The sequence below is a fragment of the Equus caballus genome, chromosome 15, assembly GCF_041296265.1.
Source record: "Equus caballus isolate H_3958 breed thoroughbred chromosome 15, TB-T2T, whole genome shotgun sequence".
NCBI classification, from domain to species: Eukaryota; Metazoa; Chordata; class Mammalia; order Perissodactyla; family Equidae; genus Equus; species Equus caballus.
Genome location: NC_091698.1, coordinates 99,612,615 through 99,627,375, shown reverse-complemented (window position 1 = coordinate 99,627,375; position 14,761 = coordinate 99,612,615). Strand labels below are relative to the sequence as shown.

At 42.8% G+C, this 14,761-nt stretch overlaps 1 protein-coding gene across 8 annotated transcripts in view; it reads right to left on the bottom strand.

Moving 5' to 3' along the window:
* Window positions 1-14,761, bottom strand: part of ADAM17 (ADAM metallopeptidase domain 17) — a 55,840-nt gene that overhangs the window by 3,947 nt on the left and 37,132 nt on the right. For 7 of the 8 annotated variants that reach the window (XM_070234808.1, XM_023618421.2, NM_001308552.1 and 4 more), the window contains 6 exon segments: window positions 7,286-7,485; window positions 6,269-6,372; window positions 4,146-4,280; window positions 2,188-2,318; window positions 1,033-1,111; window positions 177-265 (listed from right to left, as the gene is read on the bottom strand). In XM_070234808.1, coding sequence (XP_070090909.1) covers window positions 177-265; window positions 1,033-1,111; window positions 2,188-2,318; window positions 4,146-4,280; window positions 6,269-6,372; window positions 7,286-7,485 — 738 coding nt within the window. 8 annotated transcript variants of the gene reach the window in all.

Here is a 14,761-nt window from a genome sequence, read left to right as displayed (position 1 = left end):
GATTTTTTTTTTTTTTTTACATTTTTTTAAATCCTTGGGATAACACCAAAAAAGTGTCACTGAAAACATCAGATCAGATTTTGCTAAGAACAGATTTCATATTTTCTAAAGGTTATATGGTTGGAGTTGCTCAAAATTTTAATAAAATGTTTCATTACTTAAAAATTGTGACTTACCACACAATGGACAAGAATGCTGAAAGGAATCCAAAATATCAAGGAGAAAACCAGGACGGAACCTACGATGTTGTCTGCTAAAAACTTCCCTGTAACAATTCCAAACAGTGAATGTCTTGATCAAGTACTTTAGAAATCTAAAATTAAACGTTCTTAGTGTATTACCATTGGGTCAAATGCCACAGATCGCCGGCTAGAATAAACTGACGCAGTACTGAAAGGAGTGTCTACGCCACCTACGCTAGATCTAACCACCTCCCCACGCCACGGTGCTTTTCCAGAAATAGCCCTGATACACTCGTCGAGAAGAACAGATTAAATCACAGGGTGCTCACCAGGACCCCTGAAGTAATGGTGTCAATGGACGATCAACAGAAGGCTACTACTAGTAACAATGCGTACGACGACAGTGTTGTTACTATCTGGGTATTATTTTTGTGACTAAACTCTCAATTATGTACCCTAGAGGACACAATACGTCCTTGCTTCTGCAAAATCTGAGGCCCACTTTTAAATAAATGATTCTTACATCAAACAAGATTCAGATTTACAGTCTATAGGACTGAACCACACTTAGGCTGTCACGTGTTCATTTTTTAGTGAAGAAGGAAGCCAATATTTTGACTCAGTATTGACTTTCCTTGTCTGAAAATCTGGGCATCATCCTAGACAGGAGCAGACCTATAATGGGTCCATTTTATTTTAGCCAACAAAGCTATTTCAAAACAAAAGCAGTGACTATTTCCATCCTCTACCCCAGGATCAGAGGATATCAAGTCTGACACCACACTTTTCTAACGTCATCACCAAAGTCAGCTAATTTCTAAGCAAATAATTACCTGGGGAAATCACCTACCAAAAGTATTGATGCTCAGTTGGTCAATGAAGTCCCAAAATCGCTCAATGACGTCCTGTACTCGTTTCTCACATTTGCCCTATGAACAGAAAACAGGCAGCATTACTCCCAAAAGCAATGCATTTAGAAGTAATGTGGCTTTATAAAAATAATTGATAAGAAAAGGGCTTCATTAAAACCAAACATCTAGAGGACCCATCTTTGACTGAGGGCAATAATTTAAGTGTAATGAGTACCTAAGAAAGTAGGATACACTGTCATTGACACTTCCACAATTAGTCAGTTTTTATAAGTGAACTTAGAATTACCAGGAGACAAAATTCGAGAAAACCAGTTTGTTAAAGATGGGGCATTCCAGTCAGGACATACTGATCACACACACACAAAGTGGACAGGAAGAACACCGCCAGCCCGCCTGGAGCAGCCTCTCTACCCTGACATCCTCTTCCACGACTGCCTCAATCCCACTTTGTTGGAAGAGAACAAAAGGGTCTGGCTTAGGTGAGTAAAGTGTTTCTGGGTCTTTCCTATTCAATCAGCACCTGTTTCAGATTCAAAACTTGCAATTCCACAATCTTAGTCAATTTTATAATTAGCGTGGAAAACCAAACAAGACTCACCACCTAAAACCAATCAACTTTACCAAAAAGTCCCCCCAAGGCCCTGCCCAGTCTCTGGACCCAGGGCCCCTGCTCTGGAGGGAGTGTGCTCCAGGCTCCCAAGAGCACCTGGCCTCTCCCTCTCAGGCACCCACACACACTTAACCAGACTCTGACACGAGAACAAACAGTGGGTCAGAAAGACATGGCAGGGGTCCTGCGCTCTGCTGTGGCGGCCCAGGGTTTCACTGGGTTGGATCCTGGGCGCAGACATGACACCACTCATCAAGCCATGCTGAGGTGGCCTCCCACATGCCACAACTAGAGGGACCCACAACTAAAACATACAACTATGTACTGGGAGGATTTGGGGAGAAAAAGCAGGAAAAAAAAATTGGCAACAGTTGTTAGCCCAGGTGCCAATCTTTAAAAAAAAAAAAAAGACAGACACAGCAGCATTTGGGTTTTGATTTCCTTCTATTTGCTAAATCAAGTATTTACAATATAAAAACTTCCCATCTGGCTGTTACAGAAAAAGCTGTACATAAATACTCACATTCATGTCACAAAATCCTACTGTACAAGGCTTTCCTTTCCTCAAAAACAGGTTCTTTTGTTCAGCGTCAACGTAGGGCACACAGCGGCCTGAGGGGTCCCTGCAGCACACCTTGCACGAGTTGTCAGTTTCTGAAACACAGAATGTGACTGACAGCTGGAGTTTCTTAGCCACACGCCTCTCCTCTTTCCCTTCTCATCTCCCTACCGTGCTCCCAAAGGGGAAGAAATTGCACTCGTGTTTTTTTCTTTTTTCTTTTTTGAGGAAGATTAGCCCTGAGCTAACATCTGCCACCAATCCTCCTCTTTTTGCTGAGGAAGACTGGCCCCGAGTAACATCCGTGCCCATCTTCCTCTACTTTATATGCGGATGCCTGCCACAGTGCAGCTTGACAAGCAGCGCCGTGTCTGTATCTGCGATCCAAACCGGCAAACCCCGGGCCGTAGACGTGGAACATGCCCTCTTAACCACTGCGCCACCGGGCTGGCCCCTGCACTTGTGTTTTATTTCAATAGTTAATACTATCCATATCACTCCTAAGAAATAACTTTTGAGTTCACGCTCCTCAGCCCTCAGAGAGGGCAACGTAAAAACAATTTACACAGAAAGTTTCCTTTCTTTAATAGATTAAAAGCCAAATTATTCTATTTCAAATCCTTCATAATGCTTAATGTTTCCCTTTGTCCCAAGATTCTTACTACACTACTGATTTCAATCCTTGGCTTCTGAGTTTCAAGTACACCCTGGGGAGCCGAGGCTCCAGCGAGAGCCACCACGGCTGGGACAGAACTGCCGCGCTGCCGGTGAGGAACTGAGGGGCCTGCCGCAGCCTAAGCACACCACCACCCTCGATCAAGACCAACCTCCGCCAGCTCAGGGGGCAACAGGAAACGGGAGGGCATCAAATGAGCCGTCTGGCACACAGGAACGGCAAATGCCCAGAAGCCCACTGGCAGTGTGACTCAGGGGGCAGTCTTTACTGACCAGGGAATGTCCATATTTATATGTCGGAGAAACTGAAATCAACTAGAACACAAAAAATGAGCAAAACCACCTTAAACGGAAAACAAAATCCTTTCCATGTGCATTCATTTATCAAGCATTTCCTGGGCATTTACTATGTGCCTTCCAGGGACACAAGCCTCCTGCCACTCACTCAATCACTGATCCGGCATCCACTGTGTTATCTTCATTTACGTGTTACTCCACCGGGAAGGGCCACCCACTCCACTGATGCACAGACGGCAGGTTCCCAACCCCACGGTTTTGATTCTGGGGTTTTTGTTTGGAAAGCAACAGAATTCTCTCTGAGATGGGGTGGGAAGCTCAGAGCCCAGTCAGTCCCTGAGGCCCCTTCCTCTATCCTCTACGTGGACCCAGGGGTTCCAAAGATAGTGTGGAAACCTGAGGATGAATGTCTGAGAGGCCAGAATGATGTCACCAACCATCACTAAGTGAGGCCCCTGACCCAGGCACGTGGCAGGGAGCAGAGGGCAGCAGGCCTAGCACTGCCGAAGATGGCAAACCTCATGACAGTCAGTCAGATCCTGGGCTGAGCTCTCTCTGGCTGGAGTCTTAAAGGAGCGTGTCCTAGTTCACTGCCAGTGAACTCAGACAGCTCCTCCTGCTTTCATGGAGTGTATGACATGAGGGAAGGAAGGTGAAGACAAACCTCCACCTGCCCACAACCACAACACAACCTCCCCCCCGACCCCTAAGCCTGCCACATGGTCTGCAAACACAGCAAGAAGGAAGAGCAACAGGACAGTTTCCACAGACACAGTGGAGGAGCCAGGATCTGAATCCAGAGAGGTCTGTGTCCACACTGCTGGGTTCTCACCACTGCCCTGAGCAGCAGTGAGCAGCTGACACTACCGAGCCCCCAAGTGGAGGGAGGGAGCCCGGCAGACACAGGCCGTTTCCCCTGCCGCAAGGATGCGGCACAGCCATGCGCTCACCGTTACACGCACAGGACTCCAGCTGCTGCTCCCTCTCACAGAAGGGAACACACTTCCCGTCTTTACACTTGCCAAGATCCAAGCACACGGTGTCATCTGCAGCATTTCCGGGCGGGGGGCATTCACTGCTGTTCCCTGGAAGCACATAGCGAGCATGCAGGTCACGACGAGTCACAGCCACCAGTTCTGGGGCGAGCTGCACCGATTCTCACAAAGGGGAGCACCTCGCCTCCAGAGTAGGCAAACCCACAGACAGAGCACGTAGATTAAGGTACAGGTTTCTTTTTGAGGGGATGAAAAGGTTCTAAAGTTGACTGTGGTGGTGTTTGCACAAATGTGAACACATTAAAAACGACTGAAGTGTACACTTTAAATGGGGGAATGGTCAGGTATGTCAATTATATCTCACTAACGCTGTTACAACCAAAGCAGACAGGAAGACAGAAAAAGGTAAGAACATAGATACAGCAGACAAAGAGGAACACAAAAAATAGGATGGCAAACTGAATATTAAATAAAACAATTTAAGTCAAAAAACCCCACAAGGGTCAAAAAGGAACAGTATACACTGGTAAAGGAATAGCAGATGAAGAAGACGGAGAGCCTACGTCCAGGAACGTACCTACTAATGCAGCTCTGAAATGTCTAAGGACAACTGACGGAACCACAGAAGATCCGGCCAATTAACACAGGCGGTTTAAAGATGAGCTCCAGATGGATTACAGCCCAAAATGTAACAGGTAAGACTGTGAAGCTAATAGAAGCAGCTGTGGAAAATATCTTTGTAACCGTCCACAATTCAAAAAAATAGACACACATACCACAAAATGACAGACTTGATTACATTAAAATGAAAGATTATTGCTCCAAGAAGGAGAACAGCTAGGATGAAGGTGTATGCAATGTTTACACTAAACTGATTATTATACAAGAATTCCTCCAAATCAGTAATAACAAAAACACATGAAACCCAATTTTTAAAAATGGACCAAATCACAGCAACGTGGATGGACCTCGAGAGTATTATGTTAAGTGAAATAAGCCAGTCAGAGAAAGATGAACTCTGTATGACTCCACTCATAGGTGGAAGTTAGTATATTGACAAGGAGATCTGATCGGTGGTTACCAGGGAAAAGGGGGGGTGGGGGGAGGGCACAAAGGGGGAAGTGGTGTACCCACAACATGACTAACAAAAATGTACAACTGAAATCTCACAAGGTTGTAATCTATCATAACATTAATAAAAAAAATAAAAAAATAAAAAAAAAATGGACCAAATATATGAACTAGCTATTCACAAGAGAAGAAATCTGAATAGCTAACAAATATAAACAGATGTTCAAGAAAAATGTAAATAAGGATGAGAAATAACTTTAAACTCACCAGACGGGCAAAAAATAAGACAAGTGGATAATAGAGAGTGCTGACAAGAACATCAGAATACAAGAACCCACAGGCACTAACGGTAGCACCGACAAACCAGTGCTCCTGTCCTAGAGCCCACTGGAGTGCCTCCCTCCGCAACTAGGCAACTCCACTCCGCCATGTGCACCCAGGACACCCTGACAGCACCCAAAGGATATGTATGAGGGTGTGTGACGCACACAGTCCTATCCGCGACAAAGGGAATCCAAGCAGCTATCGCATGGTGAACAGAGAAGCAGAATACAGTAAACCACATGTGCCCAACTAGGAGGTGGATCCAGACACAGAGAGACAGCACAAAAGAGATGATCTGTAAAAGCAGGGCATTCACTTTAAAGACTTCTAAGGCAGAAATATCATTTTAACATGTTAAAATCACACCTATACACAAAAGAACACATTATCTTTCAAGGATATATACACACACCCACACAAATATTCAACACATGAGAAGAGATCCTATGAGGGAAAGGAGAATGGAAGTGATGGGAGTGAGGTGAATGACAGCGGAAGAAATGAGAAGAAACAATCATGGGTCCTGCAGAGACCAAAGACAAGTGTGCCACAAACTAAGAGCGCAATCAACTCCACACTTGAGGTAAAAAAGGGTTGTTTTTATCTGAACAAAACATAATCTTGCTTTCAAACACACACACACGTGAGCCAAGTATTCACAGAGAGCCGACAGGAGGGCATACCTGTGCAGTACGACACGCCTTTGCAGGTGGCGTTAATGGCCTCCTGGCACTTCTTCTGGGCAGTCTCGAACTGACAGTTTTTACAGCAAGGACTGTTCCTGTCACTGAAGAAGAGCAGACAGGGACAGTTCAAGTCAAACGACAGCCCACAGCAAACAGTATAGTCACATAACAGGGCCCTGAAGCCGCAAGGGAAGGTCTCCCGGCTGGCCGCCACTCCTCATAACCAGACTTCCCAGGTGCTACGGCCACCTGCGTGCTCTCCATGTGCCCTTCCTAACGTGCAGTCAGGCAGCAGCAGTGCAGAGAGCAAGCAGAGCAGTCCAACAGACTGGGCTTTAAAACATCTTCATGTCCTTGGTTTACATTAATTGAACACAGTAATTAAAAAAAAAAAAAGACACAGGCCTGTAAGGCAATCAACGGATAGGACACTAGGCAGCCGGAGCCCACTCCCTATCAGTATTTACGATACTAGTATGCACGGTATCCGGTTAAATCCGCTGTTCACCGTAAACTAGCTCTCCCCTCTACTTCCAAGCCAGGCACTGGTCTATCCATGGACATGAAAATGCAAATATAGGCACCTTCTAATCTGTACGCTGCCTCCTCCACATTTAGTTTATGTCATTAAACAGTATTCTACAAACTATGCTATTGCATGGATACACAACAATTCATTTATATCCCAGGACGGTCATTTTGATTACTTCCAATATTTCGTTATTATAAAAGAACATAGCCATAGACAGCCTGTTAAATCATATTTTGTACATCTCTGTTTCCTCAGGAAAGATTCTTTGAACTGTGACATCACTGTATCAAAGAATACACAAGATTTAGGATTTTGTTACATAATGTCAAACTGCTTTCCAGAAAACTTTTTTCTTGCTACAAAGGGCAAAATGGAAGACGCAAAACACACACACGACGTGCGCACACACACCCTCTAATTGATTCTAAAGCCCCTGCGTCTCCAATGTGCTGTCACCTGGAGCCCTTGTTGGCGTCTCTCACCTGCACTGCACGCCCGGCTTCAACGTGCAGTCGCTGTTGCAACAGGTGTCGTTGTTCAGGTACATGATGCCGGGATCGCACTCCTCTCCTTCGTCTACTCGGGAGTTCCCACACACCTTGTTGCTGCGTTCTTGAAAACACTCCTGGGCCTTACTTTCAATGGTCTTATAGATGGACTGCTTACTGCAGTTTGAAAACATCTTAGGAGAAAAAAGGCCACAGAGGGACCAAAATAACGTAAAAATTCATTCCCATGTCGTGTTTCTGTTGCTTCTCTAGGGACAAACTCTTAATGTGAAAGCCACAGTCTTGTGGGACCAAGCCCTTAACCTGTGGGACCCGAAGCTATCTCTGGCAAGAGAGTGTCAGAATTGAGTTAACCTGTAGGACAGCCAGCTGGTGTCGCAGAGAATCGCTTGGTATGGAGAAAAACCTCCACACGTTTGGTGACCAGCAGCGTCAGAAGTGAAGTGTGCTGTGTGAATTGTAAAGGAGACACAAAGACAGACACAGTAGCGAGAACGAGGTTTCCCCCACAGAAGAAGGAAAAACTGGGTAGTTTTCGTTACCACCCTCCAAAGGTGCTGGGAGCACTGAACCAGACATCAAGAGGATGACTTTCAGAATGATATCAAAGACCTCATCAACCCAAACAGAGATACTAACTGAACTTTTAAAAAAGGATCTCCCATTGTATTTTTATAGTAAAGATGTTTAAGGGGCCTGGTTATTTTTAGTCTAGGCCTCAGGCAGTGTTTTGCTGGATTTATTCACTAGCATTAGAGACTCATGAACTCAATTTTGTCGGTTCATTCTGGAGATCAGGTGCTAAAGAATTCAACTCACACTGAACCGCTAAGACAACCTCTTCATTAAGTTAGTAGTCACACCCCCAGCAGCTGGACCCCCGACGAGGGCTAAGGGAACGTGACCCCGTGACCTCTCGGTTTCGTGCCTCTGCACTCCCTGAAGACCCCTGCCTTCTCTGCGCACCCCCACCACACCCACCTCTCCCCGCCAATCCGCCTTTCTAAGAGCTCACAATCTCCAAAGCAGTCTGCTCACAGCAAGGCCCGGGCCATGTCACTTCTGGCAGCTTATCTGGTGGAAGGTGCCAGGCCCTGTCTTTACAGGTCAAGGAACCAGCTTATTTTTGTCCTGCAGACCTTTTTATCTAGTTAAAAACATTTTTATTAAGGAATTCATTTAAAATGTAGATTAGAAGATGTCCACTATCTTTTGACAAGGGAACTGCTACTTGAGTAAACCAAACTATGAGAAACCACACTAAATACCATGTGCTCAGGACAAAATAAATAGATGGATAAACTGCTCTTCAGTGACAGACTAGGAGCTCCAGAAAGACATGGCTCTGGCCAGGCTCCATTCTCATTAGCAAGTTCGCACATCAGGAAAATTTCACTGGGGAGAACTTGTAAGCTGAAGAGTGTGCAGGGTAAACAGTTCCCCCGAAGTACTGCCACCAAGCTCATAACCCAGAACAAGTGGCTCCCAACTAGAGCGGCACCGTCCGATGTGGCAGCCACTAGCCCTAGGCGGCTGTTTAAATTTCTTTTTCCTCGCCACATTTCACAACTTTTTATTACAGAAATGGTCACACACCTATGAAGCAGACAGAATGGTACTGGAAATGCCCACAGGCCCCTGACCAGCTTCAACTGAGGGCTTCAGGGCTCATCTATATCCTCATCACTCTCCCTCTGCTCCCACAGTCTTTTTGGTGGTGTTTTTTTTGTTTGTTTTTATTAAGGTTATGAAAGTTAACATCCTTGTGAAATTACAGTTGTGCATCATTATTAGTCATGTTGTAGGTACACCACTTCACCCTAGTGCCCTCCCCCCATCCCCCTTTCCCCTGGCAACCACCGATCAGTTCTCTTTGTCCATGTTAACTACCACCTATGAGTGGAGTCATACAGAGTTCGTCTTTCTCTGTCTGGCTTATTTCACTCAACATAATACCCTCAAGGTCTATCCATGTTGTTGTGAATGCGACAACTTTGTCCTTTTTCACGGCTGAGTACTATTCCATTGTGTATATATATATATATATATATATATATATACCACATCTTCTTTATCCAATCATCAGTTGCTGGGCACTTAGGTTGGTTCCGTGACGTGGCTATTGTGAATAATGCTGCGATGAACATAGGGGTGCATGGGACTTTTAGAATTGCTGATTTCAGGTTCTTATGATAGATACCCAGCAGTGGGATGGCTGGGTCATAAGGAATTTCTATTCTTAACTTTTTGAGGAATCTCCACACTGTTTTCCATAGTGGCTGCACCAGTTTGCATTCCCACCAACAGTGTATGAGGGTTCCCTTTTCTCCACAGCCTCTCCAACATTTGTCACTCTTGGTTTTGGATATTTTTGCCATTCTAACAGGTGTAAGGTGATATCTTAGTGTAGTTTTGATTTGCATTTCCCTGATGATTAGTGATGATGAGCATCTTTTCATGTGTCTATTGGCCATCCGTATATCTTCTTTGGAGAAATGTCTGTTCATGTCCCCTGCCCATTTTGTAATTGGGTTGTTTGATTTTTTATTTTTGAGTTGTGTGAGTTCTTCCTATATTATGGAGATTAACCCTTTGTCGGATAAATAACTTGTGAATATTTTTTCCCATTTAGTGGGCTGTTTTTTTGTTTCAATCCTGTTTTCCCTTGCCTTGAAGAAGCTCTTTAGTCTGAAGAAGTCCCATTTGTTTATTCTTTCTATTGTTTCCCTCATGTGAGGGGTTATGGTGTCCGAAAAGATTCTTTAGAAGCTGATGTCAAAGAGTGTACTGCCGATATTCTCTTCTAGAAGACTTATTGTTTCAGGCCTAATCTTTAGGTCTTTGATCCATTTTGAGTTTATTTTAGTGAATGGTGAAAAAGAATGGTTGATTTTCATTCTTTTACATGTGGCTGTCCAGTTTTCCCAGCACCATTTGTTGAAGAGACTTTCTTTCCTCCATTGTAGGCCCTCAGCTCCTTTGTCAAAGATTAGCCGTCCATAGATGTGTGGTTTTATTTCTGGGCTTTCAATTCTGTTCCATTGATCTGTGCATCTGTTTTTGTACCAGTACCATGCTGTTTTGATTACTGTAGCTTTGTAGTATGTTTTGAAGTCAGGGATTGTGATGCCTCCAGCTTTGTTCTTCTTTCGCAGGATTGCTTTAGCAATTTGGGGTCTTTTGCTGCCCCATATGAATTTTAGGATTCTTTGTTCAATTTCTGTAAAGAATGACATTGGAATTCTGATTGGGATAGCGTTGAATCTGTAGATTGCTTTAGGTAGTATGGACATTTTAACTATGTTTATTCTTCCAATCCATGTGCATGGAATGTCTTTCCATCTCTTTATGTTGTTGTCGATTTCTTTCAAGAAGGTCTTGTAGTTTTCGTTGCATAGATCTTTCACTTCCTTGGTTAAATTTATCCCAAGGTATTTTATTCTTTTTGTTGCAATCGTGAATGGGATTGAGTTCTTGAGATCTTTTTCTGAAAGTTCATTGTTAGCATATAGAAATGCTACTAATTTATGTATGTTGATTTTATACCCTGCAACTTTGCTGTAGTTGTTGATTGTTTCTAATAGTTTTTCTATGGATTCTTTGGGGTTTTCTATATATAAGATCATGTCGTCTGCAAACAGCGAGAGTTTTACTTCTTCGTTGCCTATTTGGATTCCTTTTATTTCTTTTTCCTGCCGAATTGCTCTGGCCAAAATCTCCAGTACTATGTTGAATAAGAGTGGTGAAAGTGGGCACCCTTGTCTTGTTCCTGTTCTGAGAGGAATGGGTTTCAGTTTTTGTCCGCTGAGTAGGATGTTGGCTGTGGGTTTGTCATATAGGGCCTTTATTATGTTGAGGTACTTTCCTTCTATACCTATTTTATTGAGGGTTTTTATCATAAACGGATGTTGGATTTGTCGAATGCTTTCTCTGCATCTATTGAGATGATCATGTGGTTTTTGTTTCTCATTTTGTTAATGTAGTGAAACGTTGATTGAGTTGTGGATGTTGAACCGTCCCTGTGTCCCTGGTATAAATCCCACTTGATCATGGTGTATGATCTTTTTGATGTATTGCTGTATTCGATTTGCCAAAATTTTGTTGAGGATTTTTGCATCTATGTTCATCAGTGATATTGGCCTGTAGTTTTCCTTCTTTGTGTTGTCCTTGTCAGGTTTGGGGATCAGGGTGATGTTGGCTTCATAGAATGTATTAGGGAGTGCTCCATCTTCCTCTATTTTCTGGAACAGTTTGAGAAGGATAGGTATTAAATCTTCTTTGAATGTTTGGTAGAATTTTCCGGAGAAGCCGTCTGGTCCTGGACTCTTATTTTTGGGGAGGTTTTTGATTACTGCTTCTATTTCTTTACTTGTGATTGGCCTATTCAGATTCTCTATTTCTTCCTGATTCAGTTTGGGGAGCTTGTATGAGGTCTAGGAATTTATCCATTTCTTCTAGGCTGTTCAATTTGTTGGCATATAGTTTTTCATAGTATTCTCTTATGATCCTTCATATTTCTTCGGTATCTGTTGTGATTTCTCCTCTCTCGTTTCTAATTTTATTTATTTGAGACTTCTCTCTTTTTTTTTTTTTAGAGAGTCTGGCTAAGGGTTTGTCGATTTTGTTAATTTTTTCGAAGAACCCACTCTTTGTTTCATTGATCCTTTCTACTGTCTTTTTGTTTCAATATCATTTATTTCTGCTCTAATTTTTATTATTTCTCTCCTTCTACTGACTTTGGGCTTTGTTTGTTCTTCTTTTTCTAATTCCATTAGGTGTCGTTTGAGGTTGTTTATGTAAGATTTTTCTTGCTTATTGAGGTGAGCCTGTATTGCAATGAATTTCCCTCTTAGGACTGCCTTTGTTGCATCCCAAATCATTTGGTATGGTGTATTTTCATTTTCATTTGTCTCCAGATAATGTTTGATTTCTTCTTTAATTTCTTCAATAATCCATTGTTTGTTCAGTAGCATGTTGTTTAGTCTCCACATTTTTGGCCCTTTCCCAGCTTTATTCTTGCAGTTGATTTCTAGTTTCATAGCATTATGATCAGAAAAGATGCTTGATATTATTTCAACCCTCTTGAACTTACTGATGCTTGCTTTGTTCCCCAAGTATGGTGTATCCTTGAGAATGTTCCACGCGCGCTTGAGAAGAATGTGTAACCTGCTGTTTTTGGATGAAGTGTCCTATATATATCTATTAGGTCCATCTGATCTAATTTTTCATTTAACTCTATAATTTCCTTGTTGATTTTCTGTCTGGATGATCTGTCCATTGGTGTTAATGGAGTGTTGAGGTCCCCTACTATTATTGTATTGCTGTTGATGTCTCCTTTTAGTTTTGTTAATAGTTTCTTTATGAATTTTGGTACTCCTGTGTTAGGGGCGTATATATTTATAAGCGTTATGTCATCTTGCTGGAGCGTCCCTTTTATCATTATATACTGCCCCTCTTTGTCTTTCTTTATCTGTTTTGCTTTGAAGTCTACTTTGTCTGATATAAGTATGGCAACACCTGCTTTCTTCTGTTCATTATTAGCTTGGAGTGTTGTCTTCCATCCCTTCACTTTGAGTCTGTGTTTCTTTGGGGCTGAGGTGTGTTTCCTGGAGGCAGCATATTGTTGGATCTTGTTCTTTGATCCATCCTGCCACTCTGTGCCTTTTGATTGGAGAGTTCAATCCATTCACGTTTAGAGTGATTACTGAAACTTGGGGGCCTACTGTTGCCATTTTATCACTTGTTTTCTGGTTCTTTTGCATTTTGCCCTGATGGACAGCTGTTACTTTGTGTTATTGTCCTTCTGCTTATCTCCTTTGTTCTGGTTTTTGTAGCCCCTTTCCTTTTTTTGATTTTTCAGGAATGAGGTTCTTCCTGAGCATTTCTTGAAGAGGAGGTTTTGTGGCAATGAACTCCCTTAACTTTTGTTTATCTGGCAAAGTTTTTATTTCTCCATCATATTTGAAGGATATTTTCGCTGGGTAGAGTACTCTTGGCTGCATGTTTTTGTCCTTCAGAGTTTTGAATGTTTCATTCCAATCTCTTCTAACCTGAAAGGTCTCTCCTGAGAAATCTGCTGCTGGCCTTATGGGGTTTCCTTTGTAAGTTATTTTCTTCTGCCTGGCTGCCCTTAGTATTTTCTCTTTGTCGTTGACTTTTGCTAGTTTCACAACTATATGCCTATAAGACCAAGAAGTTGGTCTTCTTGCATTAATAAAGTTTGGAGATCTATTGGCTTCTGTCACATGAAGTTCCATCTCTCTCCCCAAGTTTGGAACGTTCTCAGCTATTATTTCTTTGAACAGGCCTTCTGCCCCCTTCTTCTTCTCTTCTCCCTCTGGTATACCTATAATCCTTATGTTGCATCTCCTAATTGAGTCGGATAATTCTCGGAGAGTTTCTTCATTTCTTTTTAGTCTTAGTTCTCTCCCCTCCTCTGCAGCATTTCTATATTCCTATCCTCCAAATTGTTAATTCTCTCCTCCATATTATCGACCCTACTGTTCAGAGAGTCCAGATTTTTCTTAATCTCCTCCATTGTGTTCTTCATCTCTATAGTGTCAAGCTCCTTTGTGACATAGCTCCTGAACTCATTGAGTTGTCTATCTGAATTCTAATTTAACTCATTGAGTTTTTTAATAATGGCAGTTTTGAAATCATCGTCATTTAGGTTATAGATTTCATTGTCTTTGGGATTGTTTTCTGGGTGCTTATCATTTTCCTTTTGTTCTGGATATTTAATATATTTTTTCATACTGCTTAATGGCGTGGATTTGTGCCTCTGCATAGAGATAGAGTTTAGTCGCTGCTTCCACTTGTTGCGACTGGTGTGTGTGTGTGTGGGGGGCAGCTGTTTAGACTGCACCAGCCAGGAACCCTGTCAGTTGTTAGTGGCTGGACCTGGACCCCTCCTCGTAGTCACAGTGGTCCTGTGGGGTCCCTCGTCGGTTGTGGGGGCAATCGCAAGGGGGCCTCAGGCTGCTGGTGCCTACTGTTGCAGCCCACTTAGATGCACTCCCTCCTTGTGGTCTGCAGCAGTGTTGTGGGCTTTTTTTTTTTTTTTTTTTTTAAGAATCCTGCTTAACACATTTCCTTGTTGAATCTAGTCTTGAAGGTTACAGCCAGGCCTGCCACAGGGCCCCCTGATGTTGGATGTTACAGAGGATTCTCTCATAGTTTCTTCTTTTACTTAGATAATGTGCATGCATATCCTCTCCAGCCGTCTGGCCCTGGAAGCCCCGCCCCATGGTGGTGTTCGTTTTTTAACAGCTTTATTAAGGCATATTTTGCAAATCACAAAATTCATCCATTTCAAGCATACAATTCAGTGATTTCTAGTAACGTTTCCAAGTGGTGAAACTGTCACCATAAGTCAGTTTTAGAACATTTTCATCCCCCTAATAAGGTCTGTCACGTCCTTTTACAGTTAATGCCCTTTCCCACCTCCAG